The sequence below is a fragment of the Cynocephalus volans genome, chromosome 1 (genome assembly GCF_027409185.1).
Source record: "Cynocephalus volans isolate mCynVol1 chromosome 1, mCynVol1.pri, whole genome shotgun sequence".
NCBI lineage: Eukaryota > Metazoa > Chordata > Mammalia > Dermoptera > Cynocephalidae > Cynocephalus > Cynocephalus volans.
The window spans coordinates 48312324-48327352 of NC_084460.1; the positions used below are offsets into that span (position 1 = coordinate 48312324).

At 40.0% G+C, this 15029-nt stretch overlaps 1 protein-coding gene across 2 annotated transcripts; it reads left to right on the forward strand.

Moving 5' to 3' along the window:
• Positions 1-10: 10 nt before the first annotated feature.
• Positions 11-11269, forward strand: PFDN4 (prefoldin subunit 4). Of its 2 annotated transcripts, none has more exons than XM_063113739.1 (4): positions 11-189; positions 6398-6505; positions 7355-7495; positions 11077-11269. In XM_063113739.1, the coding sequence occupies exons 1-4, from the start codon at positions 166-168 to the stop codon at positions 11206-11208; spliced, it is 405 nt and encodes a 134-aa protein (XP_062969809.1). In that variant the 5' UTR covers positions 11-165; the 3' UTR covers positions 11209-11269. The 2 variants fall into 2 exon arrangements, with proteins under 2 accessions (XP_062969809.1, XP_062969818.1); XM_063113748.1 differs by lacking the exon at positions 11-189 and adding an exon at positions 886-916.
• Positions 11270-15029: the final 3760 nt, after the last annotated feature.

Genomic DNA, 15029 nt, shown 5'->3' on the forward strand with positions numbered 1-15029 from the left:
GAGTCCCGGCCGTAGGAATCATTGGTCAGAGATCCAGAAGGAGGGAGTGTGGAGACTGCGTTGCATTCTTTTTGGAGTTCTGGGCGGACAGGGAGTGAGAGAGGGCACGGGGGAGAAGCGCGCCCCTGCGGCCCTCCCCGCCGCGAGCCGTAGTCCAGTCCCAAGATGGCGGCCACCATGAAGAAGGCGGTGAGTGGGGTGCTCGGGGCGCTGATGCTCGGGCGGAGCCGCGGGTCGGCCGCGGGGGGCCAGGTGCAGGGCGTTGGGGGTGCGCGGCTCTAAGTCCTGGTGTGGGGCCCGGGGCCGCGGCCCCCGGTTCTGAGAGCTGCCCTGCGACGAGGCCTGCCCTCGCCCGGTGCCCCGGGCGTCTTCTAGGGCCACCGACCAGCCGAGGCGGGGAGCCGAGGCTGGGACCCTCGGAGAGCCCTGAGCTTCCTCTTACGGTGCTGAGGGTGCCCCTGGGAGCCTGAGGACGCCGCGACCCAGGTCTCGCCTTTGGAGTGTGGGACGCTGAAGGTCCCGTTGACTGCGGGTGGTCTCTACGGTGGGCGCTTACCTGGGTTGTCGCCTTAATCCTCGGCATCCCACGGGGTGGGTCCCGTTAGGACCGTCGTGCACTGCTGAGGAGCTCAGACCGGTGGAGTAACCTGCTCAGAGTTACGCAGTCCGTAGGGGCAGAGCAGTTCACCGCGTCCCCGAATTATCAGGCCCCAGAGCCCCTGTGCTCGACCCCGAGCCGCCCACGTGTGGACTCGATGCCCTGCGTCCTGCAGGCTACAAGCAGCACAGTGTTTACTGAGGACGGACGATGTGCCAGAGCCCAGCAGCCGTCCGTTTATCCGTGATCCTTCCAGCAACTTAACAAATACATGGGTTTCCCCCCACTTCACAGATGGAGAAACGTGGATACAGAGCGGTTAGTGTCCCCAAAGTGACTCAATTAGAAGCAAAGCTGGAGTTCAAATCAGGTTTGGTTTTGTTTGTCCCAAAGCACACTTTTTAACCACCAAACAGGCTAAATTTCCATTTGGGTTTTATAATCCAGTAAGTTCACAGAAGCTTAAAGATATCTAGGTAGAAGAAAAATCAAATGGGTTGCAGGGAAAAGCAAGGAAGTAACAACCGATAATAATTGAGGCTTTACTGTGTGCTAGGCACGGTTCTGAGCGTGTTGTACATATCATTTGTTTTTGTCTTTTACTCCTTTTGGGGAGATACTGTTTTTATCCTTACTTAACAGATGAGGAAACTGAAGCACAGAGGAAAAGCTAGGATTTAAACACACTCCAGAGTCTGTTTTTAACTGCTGTCGGAGTTTCTGATGAGAATCCCCTGGCTGAAACAATTTGCTTTCCAGATTTTGCATGTTTACTTTAATTCCACTTTTAAAACCATATAAGAATTTACTTCCTTTGCTCTCCTACTATCCAGTACTGCATAGTCTGTGCCACCTTGCCCAGTGCAGTGTGACCAACCATCCCAGTTTGCCTGAGATCCAGGGAATGCTAAAACCGGGAACGCCCAGTCGGTTCAGGATGAGTTGCTCACCCTTAGTCTGTCTGACATCCACAAATTCTTACTGAGTACCAGAGTAGGGTTCTGGGCCATGGTGATTCAGACAAGGTGAGGGTCACTTCACCTCTCCTTTATGAGGTTGGCACTTTGTTGTTAGTTATGGCCTTCAATTCCATGCAAGATACTCATCGTGGTTCACCCTGATTTTACAGATGTGGCAACTGAAGTACAGAGAAATGAAGGAAATGTTGAGGAAATGGTGGAATAATGATTTGAACCGTGGACTTTGATTGCAAATTTCTAATGACTAATCTTTTTTTTTTCTTTTCTTTTCATTCAGTAAATTTTTTTTGACCATGTGATATGGCACAGTCTCAGTTTTAAGTGATGGAAATAACATTGGTGAGCAGTAATGGAGTTCTTATTTTCATAGTCTCATCTTATGCTATAGTGGAGAGGCAGTTGCAAACTAGTCCATTTTCTGTCACTGATAACCAAATATGTGAAACTGGGTAATTTACAAGAAAATGGAATTTATTTCTTACAGTTTTGGAGGCTGGGAAGTCCAAGATCCAGAGGGCACATCTGGTGAGGGCCTTTTTGGTGGGAATGACTACAGAGTCCCGTGGCGGTGAAGGCAATTACAAAATGAGGGCTGGGCAAGAGCGCTTTCATATGCCATCCTTATAAAGTCACCAGTCCACACCCATGATAGCTGATTAATCCATTAATGGATTAATCCATTAATCCATGAAGCCCTGCCCTCATGATCCAATCACCTCCTCAAGGGCCAACCTTTGAACACTGTCACACTGGGAATCGGTCTTCCACATGAGCTTTAGAGGGGACAGATATTCAACCCCTATTAGTTGGCATTACTCTGATAGTCACACAGAAAACTAAAGTTTCCAACTTCTGAGAACAATGAAGGAAGAGTATTTGTGAAATGAGGGTGAAAATGAAGTGTGTTTTGAGATCAGAAAAGGTTTTCCTGGGAAAGTGTTATATGCACTAAAGAGGGGAAGGGAAAGTTGGATAAGAAGCAAGAGGGAATATTCCAGAGAGAGTGTATCTTGTGCAAAGATCTTGAGTGCATTTAAGGAAAGGAAGGCCAGAATAATAGAGAATTGGGGGAGGAGGAGAGGTTGAAACATGATGGAAAAAGAAAATGTAGAGGAGTAAGTGGCGGCCAAAATGTAAAGGATCTTCTTTTTAGGAGACACTAAGACTCGCCTGATAGATGCAAAGTCCTCCTGTAGATGTTTCCGGTGTTAGGAAGAATTCCTGATAAGTTAGCTTACATGTACACTTTCCCCTTTTGCCCACCTAGGAGAAAACATACAGGCATACCTGTGAGAGTGAAGTGTCAGAGGGAGAGCCCTTCGAGTCTAGTAAGAAGTCAGTCATTTGCAGTCTGGAGTACTTTATATTTGTAACACATTATACCTCCCAACTGGTTGTTACTTTGCTGGTAAGAATGATTAGATGAGATGATTCAGTCCTCTTATCTTTGAAGTTTGCTTTCCAAGACTGGTTCTTGGCCATAAGAGGACATCTACACTCTGTTTGATTTCTGTTCATTATCTTAAGTACTAATGTCCCCTCCTCAGAGAAGCCATCTTTGACTTCTTTATGTAAAGAAGCCTTCTTTACTCCCTAGTCCCCCCCCCACCAAATTTCAACCTCTAAATAATTTTGTCACTACCACACATCGTCTTGTTCTTCCGTTGTTTGCCTGCCTCCGCCCCCAGAATGTAAGCTTGCCAGTTTTCATAAGGGTAGGGGTGTGGCTGTCTTGTCACAGTGACTGGCATGTAGGCGACACTTTCTAAATAATTGTTAAGTGAATGACTCTTCATGAAAGATGAATAAAAATACAAAGCAAATTTTTATATCACAGAGATTTGGTAGATACTTCTAAAAAAATAAATAAATAAAGGCAGGCTGAAATTGACCTTCTGGGGACCCAGTTGTCAGTGCTGATTCAGCTCAGTATGGTGCATGACAGAGTATGATTCACTTTCTCCCTATAATCCCATAAGATATTAATTCTCAAGAAAAGGCTATAGTAAGTGCTCAGGGTATTTTAGTGTTCACCCTGAATCTTGAGCTATCATATTTCTTTCAGGCCCAGCAGAATTTCCTTTTAGATCTGGGTCTCTTCCTCCTTTTTAATGATTTTTGGTAAATAGTATTCAGGAAATGAAGTGCTTAAGTGTTTTTTATTGGAAAGCGACTCCACCCCCAGGTCCTGTGCTACATACTCATTTTATCACCCCTACAAGGTAGGAACTAGCTTTTCTATTTTTCAGTGACAAACCTGAGGTGGTTCCAAAGAATTGAGTGATTTGCCCAAGATTCCTGCTTGCTTGGATTAGAATCCATTCTGACTCTTCCACCACTCTGTGCTACTACAACTACTACAGAATAACAACTTCTTTCTAGAGTTTGTGTGGCTTCGTGAGTGGTAGTAACTACATGTGGCTTCTGTCAAGGCAGGAATTCCCTTGGGGTTGTGGATCCCTGTGAAAATCCTATGAAAGCTACCAAGACCCTTTCAGAAGAATGCACACACTATACATGCTGTTTTGCAAACAGTTTCAGGGGTTAAATCAACCTCTCAATGTCCATGGACCCTCATTTAAGAGTTACCCCCTCCCTGACAAAATGCAGCTTCAGGAAACAGGAGTGTTCTAGAACAATGAGATTAAAACAGAATCCACTGGTGTTAGTCATCAAAGGTGCTGACTTTTTACTCTGTGCTGTGAGCAGCACACCGCCAGGCAGCACGTGGTTGCGCTAGTGCATATTTGACTCACACCACCTAGAGCCCTTAACCCCAGTGGGAAAACCACTGTAAGGATTGGATTCCAGGGGCCATGTGTGTGCTGGTGACTGCTGTTTGGTGGGGCAGCAACAGGAAGCGCCTGCTTTGGAAAGGTGGAAAGCAGGTGGACAAATTCTCTCTTCCAGTTTTCAGAAACCATGTATATTTGAGTCTGATTAAGCATGATTTAGATTCAAAGTCAGAAATCATGTATTAGCCCCAGTTGTGTGTCACACAGGTCCTTTGCTAGGTACTTTCATGTGAATTACCTTGTGAAATTCTAAATAAATGATAAATGTATCTGTAAATACAAATTAAGGTTTTCAGCGGTTCACTATTTAAACAAAATGGCATTAACTCTTCAGACCAGCAGGAACTCTTTAGAATTTTCTGTTTTCTTTTTGCTTAGGGAATTGATAGTTGTCATATATGCAAAATGGCATGAATGCAAAGGTGCCTGCATATAGACTTTCCTTTGATTTCTTTAGCATAGCTGAGTGTTTCCCAACTTCCATATTCATAAAAATTATGCACAGGGTTGAACACTCACAGCTGTACATATTGTGACGTGAAGGACTTTTTCAGGATGTCCTCTGGGTCTCTGATGCTGGGCCTGATGCATGTGAAGTTGTTCACTGGGACAGGAGCCCAGTAAAAGGGAGGGCTAAATTCAGGTGTCTGCCCGTACATTCTGACCACAGAGCTCTGTATTGCTTGAGACCATTGGTTGCCTTTCAACCTCTGGAGAAATGAAAGTCCATAAATCTTATGTCATTGGTCACAAGAGACCAGGTAAAGGATGGAATGTGGATATTGTGACCCTACTCTTATTGACATAGGAGCCAAAAAATAGTCCTCCCCCCCTGCAGCTGGGCAGTGCAGAGATCTGGACCCTTGACCTTGGTGTTATCAGCACCATGCTCTACCGAGTGAACTAACTGGCCAGGCTTCAAAATAGTCCTTGAGTAAGGATTATTTTTTTACACACACATCTTTCCTTCTTTAAACTATAAGCAAGTGCGCCTGTTCATATTTTATAAACTAGGAGAAACCCTAAGGAGAGTCAATTTTTTTTTTTTTTTTTAATATATGGAACTAGGGTTGAAATCAAGCTCCACTGCTTACTGCCTATGTGGCTTTGGGTGAATTGTATAAACTCTCTGTGCCACGGTTTCTCCATCTGTCAAATAGTAGTAGTACTAGTGATCCTACTTACTAAGATTGATTGGCGGATTAGCAGAGATGATAAAGCACTTAGAAAGTTCTTGGCACATAGTTAGAGAGCTCAATAAATGTTAGCTATTATTTTTTATTATTTCATAGATACTATATGTCATCTAAGTACTCTTTATTTGCAAATTTGCAAATTTAATCACATTAAAGATTTTAAAATATTAAACATTCCATTTTTATCAGTTTATAGTGAATTATATCTTGTTATTAATTATGACATGTAAACAGATTCTGCATTAAAATAAACGTAATTTTTACTATGTGTGGCATATAGCTGCTGAAATGTATGGCGATCCTCTAGCCAGTATATCAGTTGGATTAAAAGCTAAAAAAACTGTCAGATTTCTGATTGCCACAATATGCTCATGGAAATTTTGACTCTAAGGGAAAAAAAAAGAAAGAAAGAAACTAGTGTTAGACATTTACCAGTATTATCTGACCACATTACTTCTTGCTCCCTGGGTTATATTGATGAAAGAATGTTCCAATTTGACAAATTCTGCTTTATGCCAAAAGTGAGCTAACTTTTTTCTAACTTTCTTTTTGGGAATTATTAATTGTTGTTTATATTTGAAATCTTTTCATAGCTTAGGAATTATTCTATAGAATATCAGAAAAAGTTATGGTTTATAGATATTATGGACAAGTCTTAAGCTCGTGGAGCAAAAAAAATAAATACTGCATTTGTTCGTGATGTTCTATACCTCTTGTGATCCTTGACTATATGAAGGCAAATAGTTATAGTGAGTCATTTTATAGAAGTATGAAAAGCTAACCTGTAACTTCTCTGTTAAAATTCTACAAAAAATTAACTTTTTTCAGGCTGCGGAAGATGTCAACGTTACTTTCGAAGATCAACAAAAGATAAACAAATTTGCACGGAATACAAGTAGAATCACAGAGCTAAAGGAAGAAATAGAAGTAAAAAAGGTATTGAAAATATTTATCTTATTTAAGAAAAATAAAAGTTTTTTTATACTATAGCTTCTTAAAACTGAATTTAGTTAACAAGTGATTACATCTCTCTGGGCTCTTTGTTGCAGATGACACAATCCACTCTAGGTAGTTTAAGTAGAAAGTCATTTTTTAAGGGATGTGAGATAACTTAGAGAATTGTAGAAGGGTTTGTCTAGGCTGAGGTTTCATGGTTAAGTCCCAGAACCACGTTTTAGAGAGAACTTGGCTGATAATGGAACTGCTGTTGCCTCCACTGACTTCAGAGCCAACTGCCTCCACTGTGAGGAAGCTTCCCCTGCAGACCTGGGAACACTGAACTGCTCTGCTGCTACCCCTGTAAATCTGAGGCCTGTGCCCAGCCTCTCTCCTCATGCAACTCTCCTGAGTTGAAGTCCAGTTCAAGTGTATTTGACTGGTGGAACTTGAGTTATTATTTGCTTGCACCCTATCAGCAAGCAAGGCTGAGAAATGTAAGTTTGTTTTTTGGTTTTTTAGTTTTGTTTTTATAGAAAGGCGGAATTCACAGAGTGGGAAATTGTTAAAGTAGAAGACATTTTGAGTGAGCACGATACCTGCTGTCCACCCCAGCGTGCTTGTAGCAATCTGAAAATATCCCAAGGACAATGTGTTAGTTAGTTCTTAAGTGCTTCCTTATGAAATGTCATCTAAAATGTTAGAAATCAAAGTCATATTTTAGTGTGCTAATAATGCCTTTGTGTAAGGGTCCCTCAGAGTTGGTGTCTCCAAATTAAAATTGGCTTTTACTTTCCATCTGGGAATTTTGAGTACATTTTCATTGCTGTTTACTTTTTGCATTTATAGAAACAACTCCAAAATTTAGAAGATGCTTGTGATGACATCATGCTTGCAGATGACGATTGCCTAATGATACCTTATCAAATTGGGGATGTTTTCATTAGCCATTCTCAGGAAGAAACACAAGAAATGTTAGAAGAAGCAAAGGTATGTTGAAGTCTTTTCCTGGGTGAGAAGTCTAATTCTTAAATTAGGATTTATATCATTATGAAGAACATGTAATTGTGGATGTAGGGAAATAATGGATGCTAGGTATTATTTAATGGTTTATTATAATGTCCCATGCATGCTCTGAATGCTTTGCCAACATGATTTTATTTAATCTGAACAATGATTCATTATTATCCCAATTTAGAGATGAAGAATCAAGGCTTAGAGACATTATGCGATGTATTTAAAGAGACATAGACTCTTTAAGGTGGTCTTCTGACTCCAGAAACTTGCTTTAAATGAAAAGTATTTAGAAACTGCATCATATTGTAAAGTAGAAAAGAAAAATTGCCTATAATCCCACTACCCAGTGATAACCATCCATAATGAACATTTTCATCTGTTTCTTTTATGTTACCTCTCTCCCTCTCTCTTTTTCTCTATGTAGTATTATTTCATACTTTGGTCAGTTTACATTCTAGGAGGAGTATTTTCTCATTATTTAATGTTTATTTATTCAGCAGACATTCATTGAGAACCTGCTCTGGGTCAGGCACACATGCTTTAAAAACATCATTTTTTATGACTGTTTAATATCATGTTGGTGAGCATTGATCTGGCTTGCTGTGCTGTTATTGTTAACATTCATTTGTTTCTCTTCTTTTGCTACAGTAATGTTACAATGAGTATTCTTATACATAAATCTTTATTTACATTTAGAAAATTGTTTTGAGGAAACACTCAGAAGTGTAATTAGTGGGTCAGAGTATAGATTATTTGATAATTTTTGAGACATTTGATATATTGTATATGTTGCTTTGCCCCCCATGGATTTGTCACCCCTCTTCCCCTGGGTGACGGAGCTGCAAAGGATTACTCAAAGCCCATCTCTTCTGAGCAGTGAGAAGCCCCGAAGCGGTTAACTTCCACAGAACCCTCAAACGAGAGGCATTCCTTTCATTTGGGAAATTAACACCAAATTGGGGTTCTCTTCCTGCATTTATTCTCCAGACCAAGAAGTTACAGGAAGAGACATAGGTGGGGTTTTTGCTAAGTACCATTCTACAAGTTTAACAATAGAAGCTGGTAATATTCAATAAAAACAAGTCAGATGACATTCCCTTAGACAATTAAGTGATCCACCAACAAAAGCTTGATCTTAGCAAACCTTCTTTCTCCCTCCAGCAGCTTCCCAGTAGCTTTACATATCAATCAGTAACTAGTTTGTCTTCGAGCCAGCAACCTTGCTGTTACAAATCTTTATCTTACACCAGAGACTTTATAGCCTGAGGAAAATTTTTTGTCCTTTGCAAGGTCAATATTTGAAACTGCAAGGCTTTGGAAAACCAAGCCCTGTGAAGTACATTTGTTTTAAGAATCCTCTACATCATGTAAAATTACTTTCCTTTCTAAATTCACATGCCCTCCAATCATATTAGAAAGAGGTGATCACATTATTTCTATATGAGAAGCTGATGGCAGTTAAACATTTCCTAATCCTTTTGCTTAATTAACTTGAATGTTACTTAAAATGATAGTCTCCCTTCTTCAAATGTCATTTTAAAAAGCAATCCTTTCCACGTATTAAACCCACATTTGGTAAACCTTGGGAAGAACTAACACTTTTACTCCTAGATCTTTCCATGCAGAAACATTGTGTGTCTTCCTTCTGTTTGAATCTTTTCTTTTATAGTCAAATTTTGTAATTTTTTTTTTTAACCATTCTAAAATGTTTGTGTTGGAAGTATTTCAAGACAGTTTATGTTATTTGTGGTTATTGTGAATGCCCCTCCCTCATACACGTATTGATACTGAACCTTTATTTTGCGGTTTACTTACCCATTCATTCCAGAAGTATTTATCGAGTGTTTACTCTGTATCAGGTTCTGCCATGTACTAGGGATATGGGGGACAACAAAATTATGATTGGACCCTGCCTGCATGGAGCACATAGACCAGATGGAAAGAGAAAATTAAACGAGTAAAACTAATAATGAGTAGAAAGTGCTATGGGGATTGAAGAGGCTTTGAGAACATTGAGCAGGGGAATGTATGCTAGTCTAGACATCAGGGGTCAAAGAGGGGCTCCTTGGGAAAGGGATGAAACAATAACTGAGGAATAAAAGAGTTTTACCCAGGAAGGGGGTAGAGGATGTTGCAGTCAGCAGAAACAGCATGTGTGATTGGTCATAAAACCATCATGGCGCAAAAATAGAACGGAAGGGAATTCTATTTGCTGGAGATGTGGGAGCAGCTGGAACTGTGGCCAGACCTTGGAGAACTCCGTCAACTGAATTGAATAAATTGCACCTTATCTTAGCAGGGGTCAGCAACCTTTCTGTGAAGGGCCAGAAGGTAAATATATTAGGCTTTGTGGGCCATGTGGCCTCTGCCAAAGTTACTGGGAAAGCAAGATGTGTAAATGAGTTTGCATGGCCTTGTTCCAATAAAATTTACAAAAACAAGTTTCAGGCTAGATTTGGCTGGTGGGCTGTAATTTGCCCACCTCTGTCCTAGAGCAAGGAGGAGCCTTACAGGGGTTTTAAGTAATGTAAGTGATGTAACTGGACTTGCAATTTAAAAATAATTTTTGAGTGTCTTATTTTACTTATTTGTTTCTAGGTATAGAAATTTTATCTTCCTTCTACTAGCTGTACGTCTTATTTCTATTTCTTGTCTTGTAACAGTGGTTCTCAGTCTTTTAGCATGCATTAGAATCAGAACAAGCCACAGGACTTGTTACAAATTCGGATTGTTGGGCCTTAGGAAGCCTGGGGTAGGGCCCCAGTATTTGTATTTCTAACAAATTCCCGTGTGATTTTGTCCCTGATGTTGATCTAGGGACCACACTTTGAGAACCATTGGCCAGATTTCTAAAAGAATAACATTGTCAACACTAGGTACTATTCTTTTGTTCCTAATGTTAATGGGTATGCCATTTGTATGATTTCATATTTTTTTGTCACGTTTAGGAAAAATTGTTTTTTCTTTTATCCTAGACTGAAGGAACTCCTGATGTCATGTGGGCATAGCTGCTCTGTCTCATAAAGAAGCATTCATTATCACTCTTCTCCAGAGTTTAGCTCCAGAGACCTCGTAGTTAGTGATAGTTTCTGCCAGATGTTCACCATAAGTTGGTATCCTTAATTATTGGTGTTGGTCTGAGTTTTTGTCATTTCCTCTGGTTTCACAGTTATTTTTGTGGTAAGTTGGGAGAGGCCATGTTAGGAGTCAGGCAGGCCCATGATAAACTGTTTACATAAGTGTTTGTGTATAGTTCTTTCTGTTATTAGGATATGATAATTTAGGAATTAAATTTTCTCTTAGCTATTATGTTTTTTAGATCAGCAGAAACAGAGAAAACAAGCTTGATTTATTCTGTGGTAAGAAAATATGGACCATGAATTTAAAATGCCCACATTTCAGACTTTTGGTTTAGATTAATTATCAGTGTTCTTTAACTGTTGTCCAGGTTTAGAAAGTTCTTGACCTAAAATTCTTTCTAAATATTATTTCAGACACAGATGCTTAGAAATCATCCAATCAGATAGATTAATTTAAGCTACTTTTTTTTCCAGAAAAATTTGCAAGAAGAAATTGACGCCTTAGAATCCAGAGTGGAATCCATTCAGCGGGTGTTAGCAGATTTGAAAGTTCAGTTATATGCAAAATTTGGGAGCAACATAAACCTTGAAGCTGATGAAAGTTAAACATTTTATAATACTTTTTTAATTTGTTTAATAAACTTTTGAATATTGTTTAAAATGATAATTTCCCTCCTTCAACTGACATGGAAAGAAAAACTTTCTTTTTAAAAAAATTTTCATTTATTTAATGGAAACTTGCCTATTTTCACATGTCTTGCTTATTTATTTTATATTTTTAAAAAAAGACAGTATTCATCTATGTATTTTGCATAATGATTATATCAAGTCTAGGGGCTTTATGTCATGTTATTAAAATCAGTTAAGCAATCTTTTATGTTTCTATATTATCATTTAGAATATTTGTTGCAAGTTTCATTTATAAGAAAATTTAACAATTGTATCATGTTGTTTATGTGTCTGATTTTAGTTGCTATCTAATGATGGTGAAAACACTACGAAAAGGTAAACAGTCTTGCATCTGTCTGCTTTACTTATTTCCCAACTAAAACTTTGTCGTATACAAAAAAAATACCTGTATATATTTTATTTAAATATATGTTATGTATATTATATTTATAATATCGTAGATTTTGGTAGAACAGGTAATGTTCAGACATGTTGAGGCATGTCAAGCTTTATATGAACATACTTGTAGAGCAGAACACTTTAGATACAGAGATATATAGACAGAAATGTTTAGTGTTTTTTTGCATTATAAGTTTTAGACTTTATTTTAGTGATTGTAATTAATTAGGGTTTATATTGATAATGATGTGGAAGTTAAGCAGGTATGTATTTAAAAGTAAGACTTCTTAAATAAAGAATATATTTAACCCCTACTCCCTCCCCCCAAAAATACACATGTTGGGATTAGGGAGACTTAATTGTATTAACTTTCCAGCAGGTGGCATTGGTATGCCAAAATACAAATGGAAGGATCATAATACAAAAAAGAGGATATTTTTAGGATTAAATGTGCATAATTTTAGAGGAAATATTATTTTTAAATTTTTAAGTCTAAATGTTGCATACTTTTTGTTAAATGTCTATAAACATTAATTTATGCTTAAAGATATATGAATACATAATTTTTAAAATTCTTAATAATATAAAGGCAAACTTCTAAATTGCTGCCAAATCTTCCCAAACAGTGGTATTCAAACTCTAGAAAGTGACTCTTACAAGGATATTTCTTCTTGCATGTGTGTGGTTAATGTTCAGTTGGAGGAGTGAGGCTGAGGAGATAATTCAGTTAGGTTGTATCAGGAAATAGGTAACATACTCAAATTAGAATAATTTGAGAAAGTTTTGTCCAAGATTAGAATGATGGAGAGTGACCACCAGGGCCTTGAGTACCCTGAAAGGGCAGGGGAGGGAGCAACTGCCCCTTGACTCTGGAACCCAGGGAAAGGCTACCTTCATTGGAGGAGGAGGAATATGGCCAGCCTGCATCTCTGCAGTGATAGAGCCAGGGGACTAGACACACACTCATTCTCTCTCCTCCATAATCCAGCTGGGTCCCACCACTGGCTAAACTCAACTGGAATCCAGAGGTGGTCCAAAAAAGTCATTCTTTTACAGGGCTCAAGAAGGGTGGTGGGTGAGTGGATGGATCTGGAGGGGTCAATGGAAGATCTAGCATAGGAGCGCAACTCAATTTTAATCATTTAGAAATTTTAACAATGAATGCTCGTTTATCATATGTGCCAAGAAACTGAACTATATAACTGGCCAGGACTTTAAGTTTTGTCCTGTACCTTACTGAATAAACCTAAAACAAAAAACAAATACCTAACATGGGGGAGGGGAGGGATGCAACATTGCTATCTCATTTTTCTTAATTTACCTGTGAAATTTTAGGATGTCAGAAATATATTATCCCCATTTTAAATGTATTTCTAAAGTGTCCATAGCCTTTTCTTATTTAGGGGCTAGGTGAAAACCAGTAAAGAGTATGCACTGCATCTGAAAGGAAAGGAAAGTGCCAGCTCCAGCCAGTTGTTGCCACATCAAAGGTTTTTTGTTTTTTTTTAAAGATGACCAGTAAAGGGATCTTACCCTTGACTTGGTGTTGTCAGCACCATGCTCTCCCAAGTGAGCTAACCAGCCATCCCTATATAGGGATCCGAACCCGTGGCCTTGGTGTTATCAGCACCGCACTCTCCCAAGTGAGCCACGGGCTGGCCCCTCAAAGTTTTGATCTGGATTTGTCACTGCTAACTTTTTTTTAAGGCAGAAATTCTGATTTTTATGTGCAATCACTGTTTTTAGATGATGCAACTATTTTTTTTTAAAGCAATGCAAGCTGAACAAAAGACATTTTTACAACAAATTTGACCTCTAGGCTGCCAGTTTGCAAACTCAGGTGCACAATGTGATACATCATATCCAAGCTTTTGGATAGGAGGTAGGTAGTATATAATTTGCTCTGTACCGAAGTCTCATGAGCCGCTGCATTGTGCTGCTTATTTAATTTTTAAATCTGTCCATTTATTTCCATCTCCACAGCCAACACCTTTGTCCAGGCCTTGAGATTTCTAGTCGAAAGCAAGGCTAATTAAAGGAGAGAGGGAAAGGAAATGCCAATTGAGATAGGTAGGGTTTTGACAGCTGGAGGCCAGGGGGATTCTCTAAAAGGGTTTTGAATAGAAAGGTAATGTGCATAATTGGAGCAGTACTTTTAAATGATTTGGCAGTTGTTAGGTGGGTTTTACTACAAAAAGATGGAGGTAGGGAATACCAGATGTTCTTGCAGCTTCCCTGGTGCATCAAGTCAGTTGGCAGAGGAACAGAAAGAAAAGGAAGGTGAGGACTTAGGAAGTCAGACGTCTAGGTCTTGACGGTGGTGGGAGAGACGAAGGTGAAGGGAGGAGGAAGAAGCCAAAGGTGACTTGGCTTTTAGCACAGGCCAAGTACAGTTTGCAACAGGTTTTCTTTGAATCTAATAGTTTTTAAAATTTTTTGAATTTGTTGCTGCAATAAAATCTGGACATCTCACGTAAGAATTCACGGTTTGGCAACATTGAAACCATATTTCCAAATGGCAGTCTTCAGCTGCTCATCCATTAGACCAGGCAGGCTGTCCCCAGTCCCCACCTTCCCTCATTTGTGTTACCTGCCTGCTGCCTGTCCACATTTGCCTTTGTGACCCCTGGGAACCTGCTGGGATTGTTAACAAAGGTAGGAAAGTAAAGTGGAGACAGGGAATGAGGCTGAGTCAGGGGAGGGTCAGAGAAAAGCAAGAGTTTGGCATTGGACACTTGGAGTTGCTGGTATGTCAACCACGGGAAGATAATGTAATTGGCAATAGGAGAGGTGCACAGAAACTTGGGGTATGTGGGACGGGGGACATGTATTTGAAAACTATTTCCATCCTAGATGCATGCTTCTTAACGTTTAAGGTACATAAAAATCAGTGGGGATTTTGTTAAAATGCAAATTCTGGCTCAGTGGGTTTGGGCTAGGGCCTGAGATTCTGCATTTCAAACAAGTTTCCAGACTACACTGATATGGCTAGTCCATGGGCCTGCACTGGACAGCCGAGGTAGCTGGTCATGAAAGACAACTTAGGAAAAATGTATGTGGGAGGAAAAAGAACCTGCAAAGGAGGCAAAAGCTGCGGTCGTGACAGGAGACCCACAAGAGTGCGAAATTCTAGAAGCCAGAATGAGAGGGTTGAAGGCAGGAGGGAGTGGTGAACAGCAAAAGTGACAGTGACCGAGGAGAGCTGTGGAAGCAGAGCTCTATTGCATGATTAGGGAGTTCTTCAGAAAAGGGTTAAATCTACCCACCATACGCACACACCTGAGCTCCACCCGCACCTGAGCCCACACACATACCTGGGCCCCACACACACCTGAGCCCCCCACATGCCTGAGCCCCCA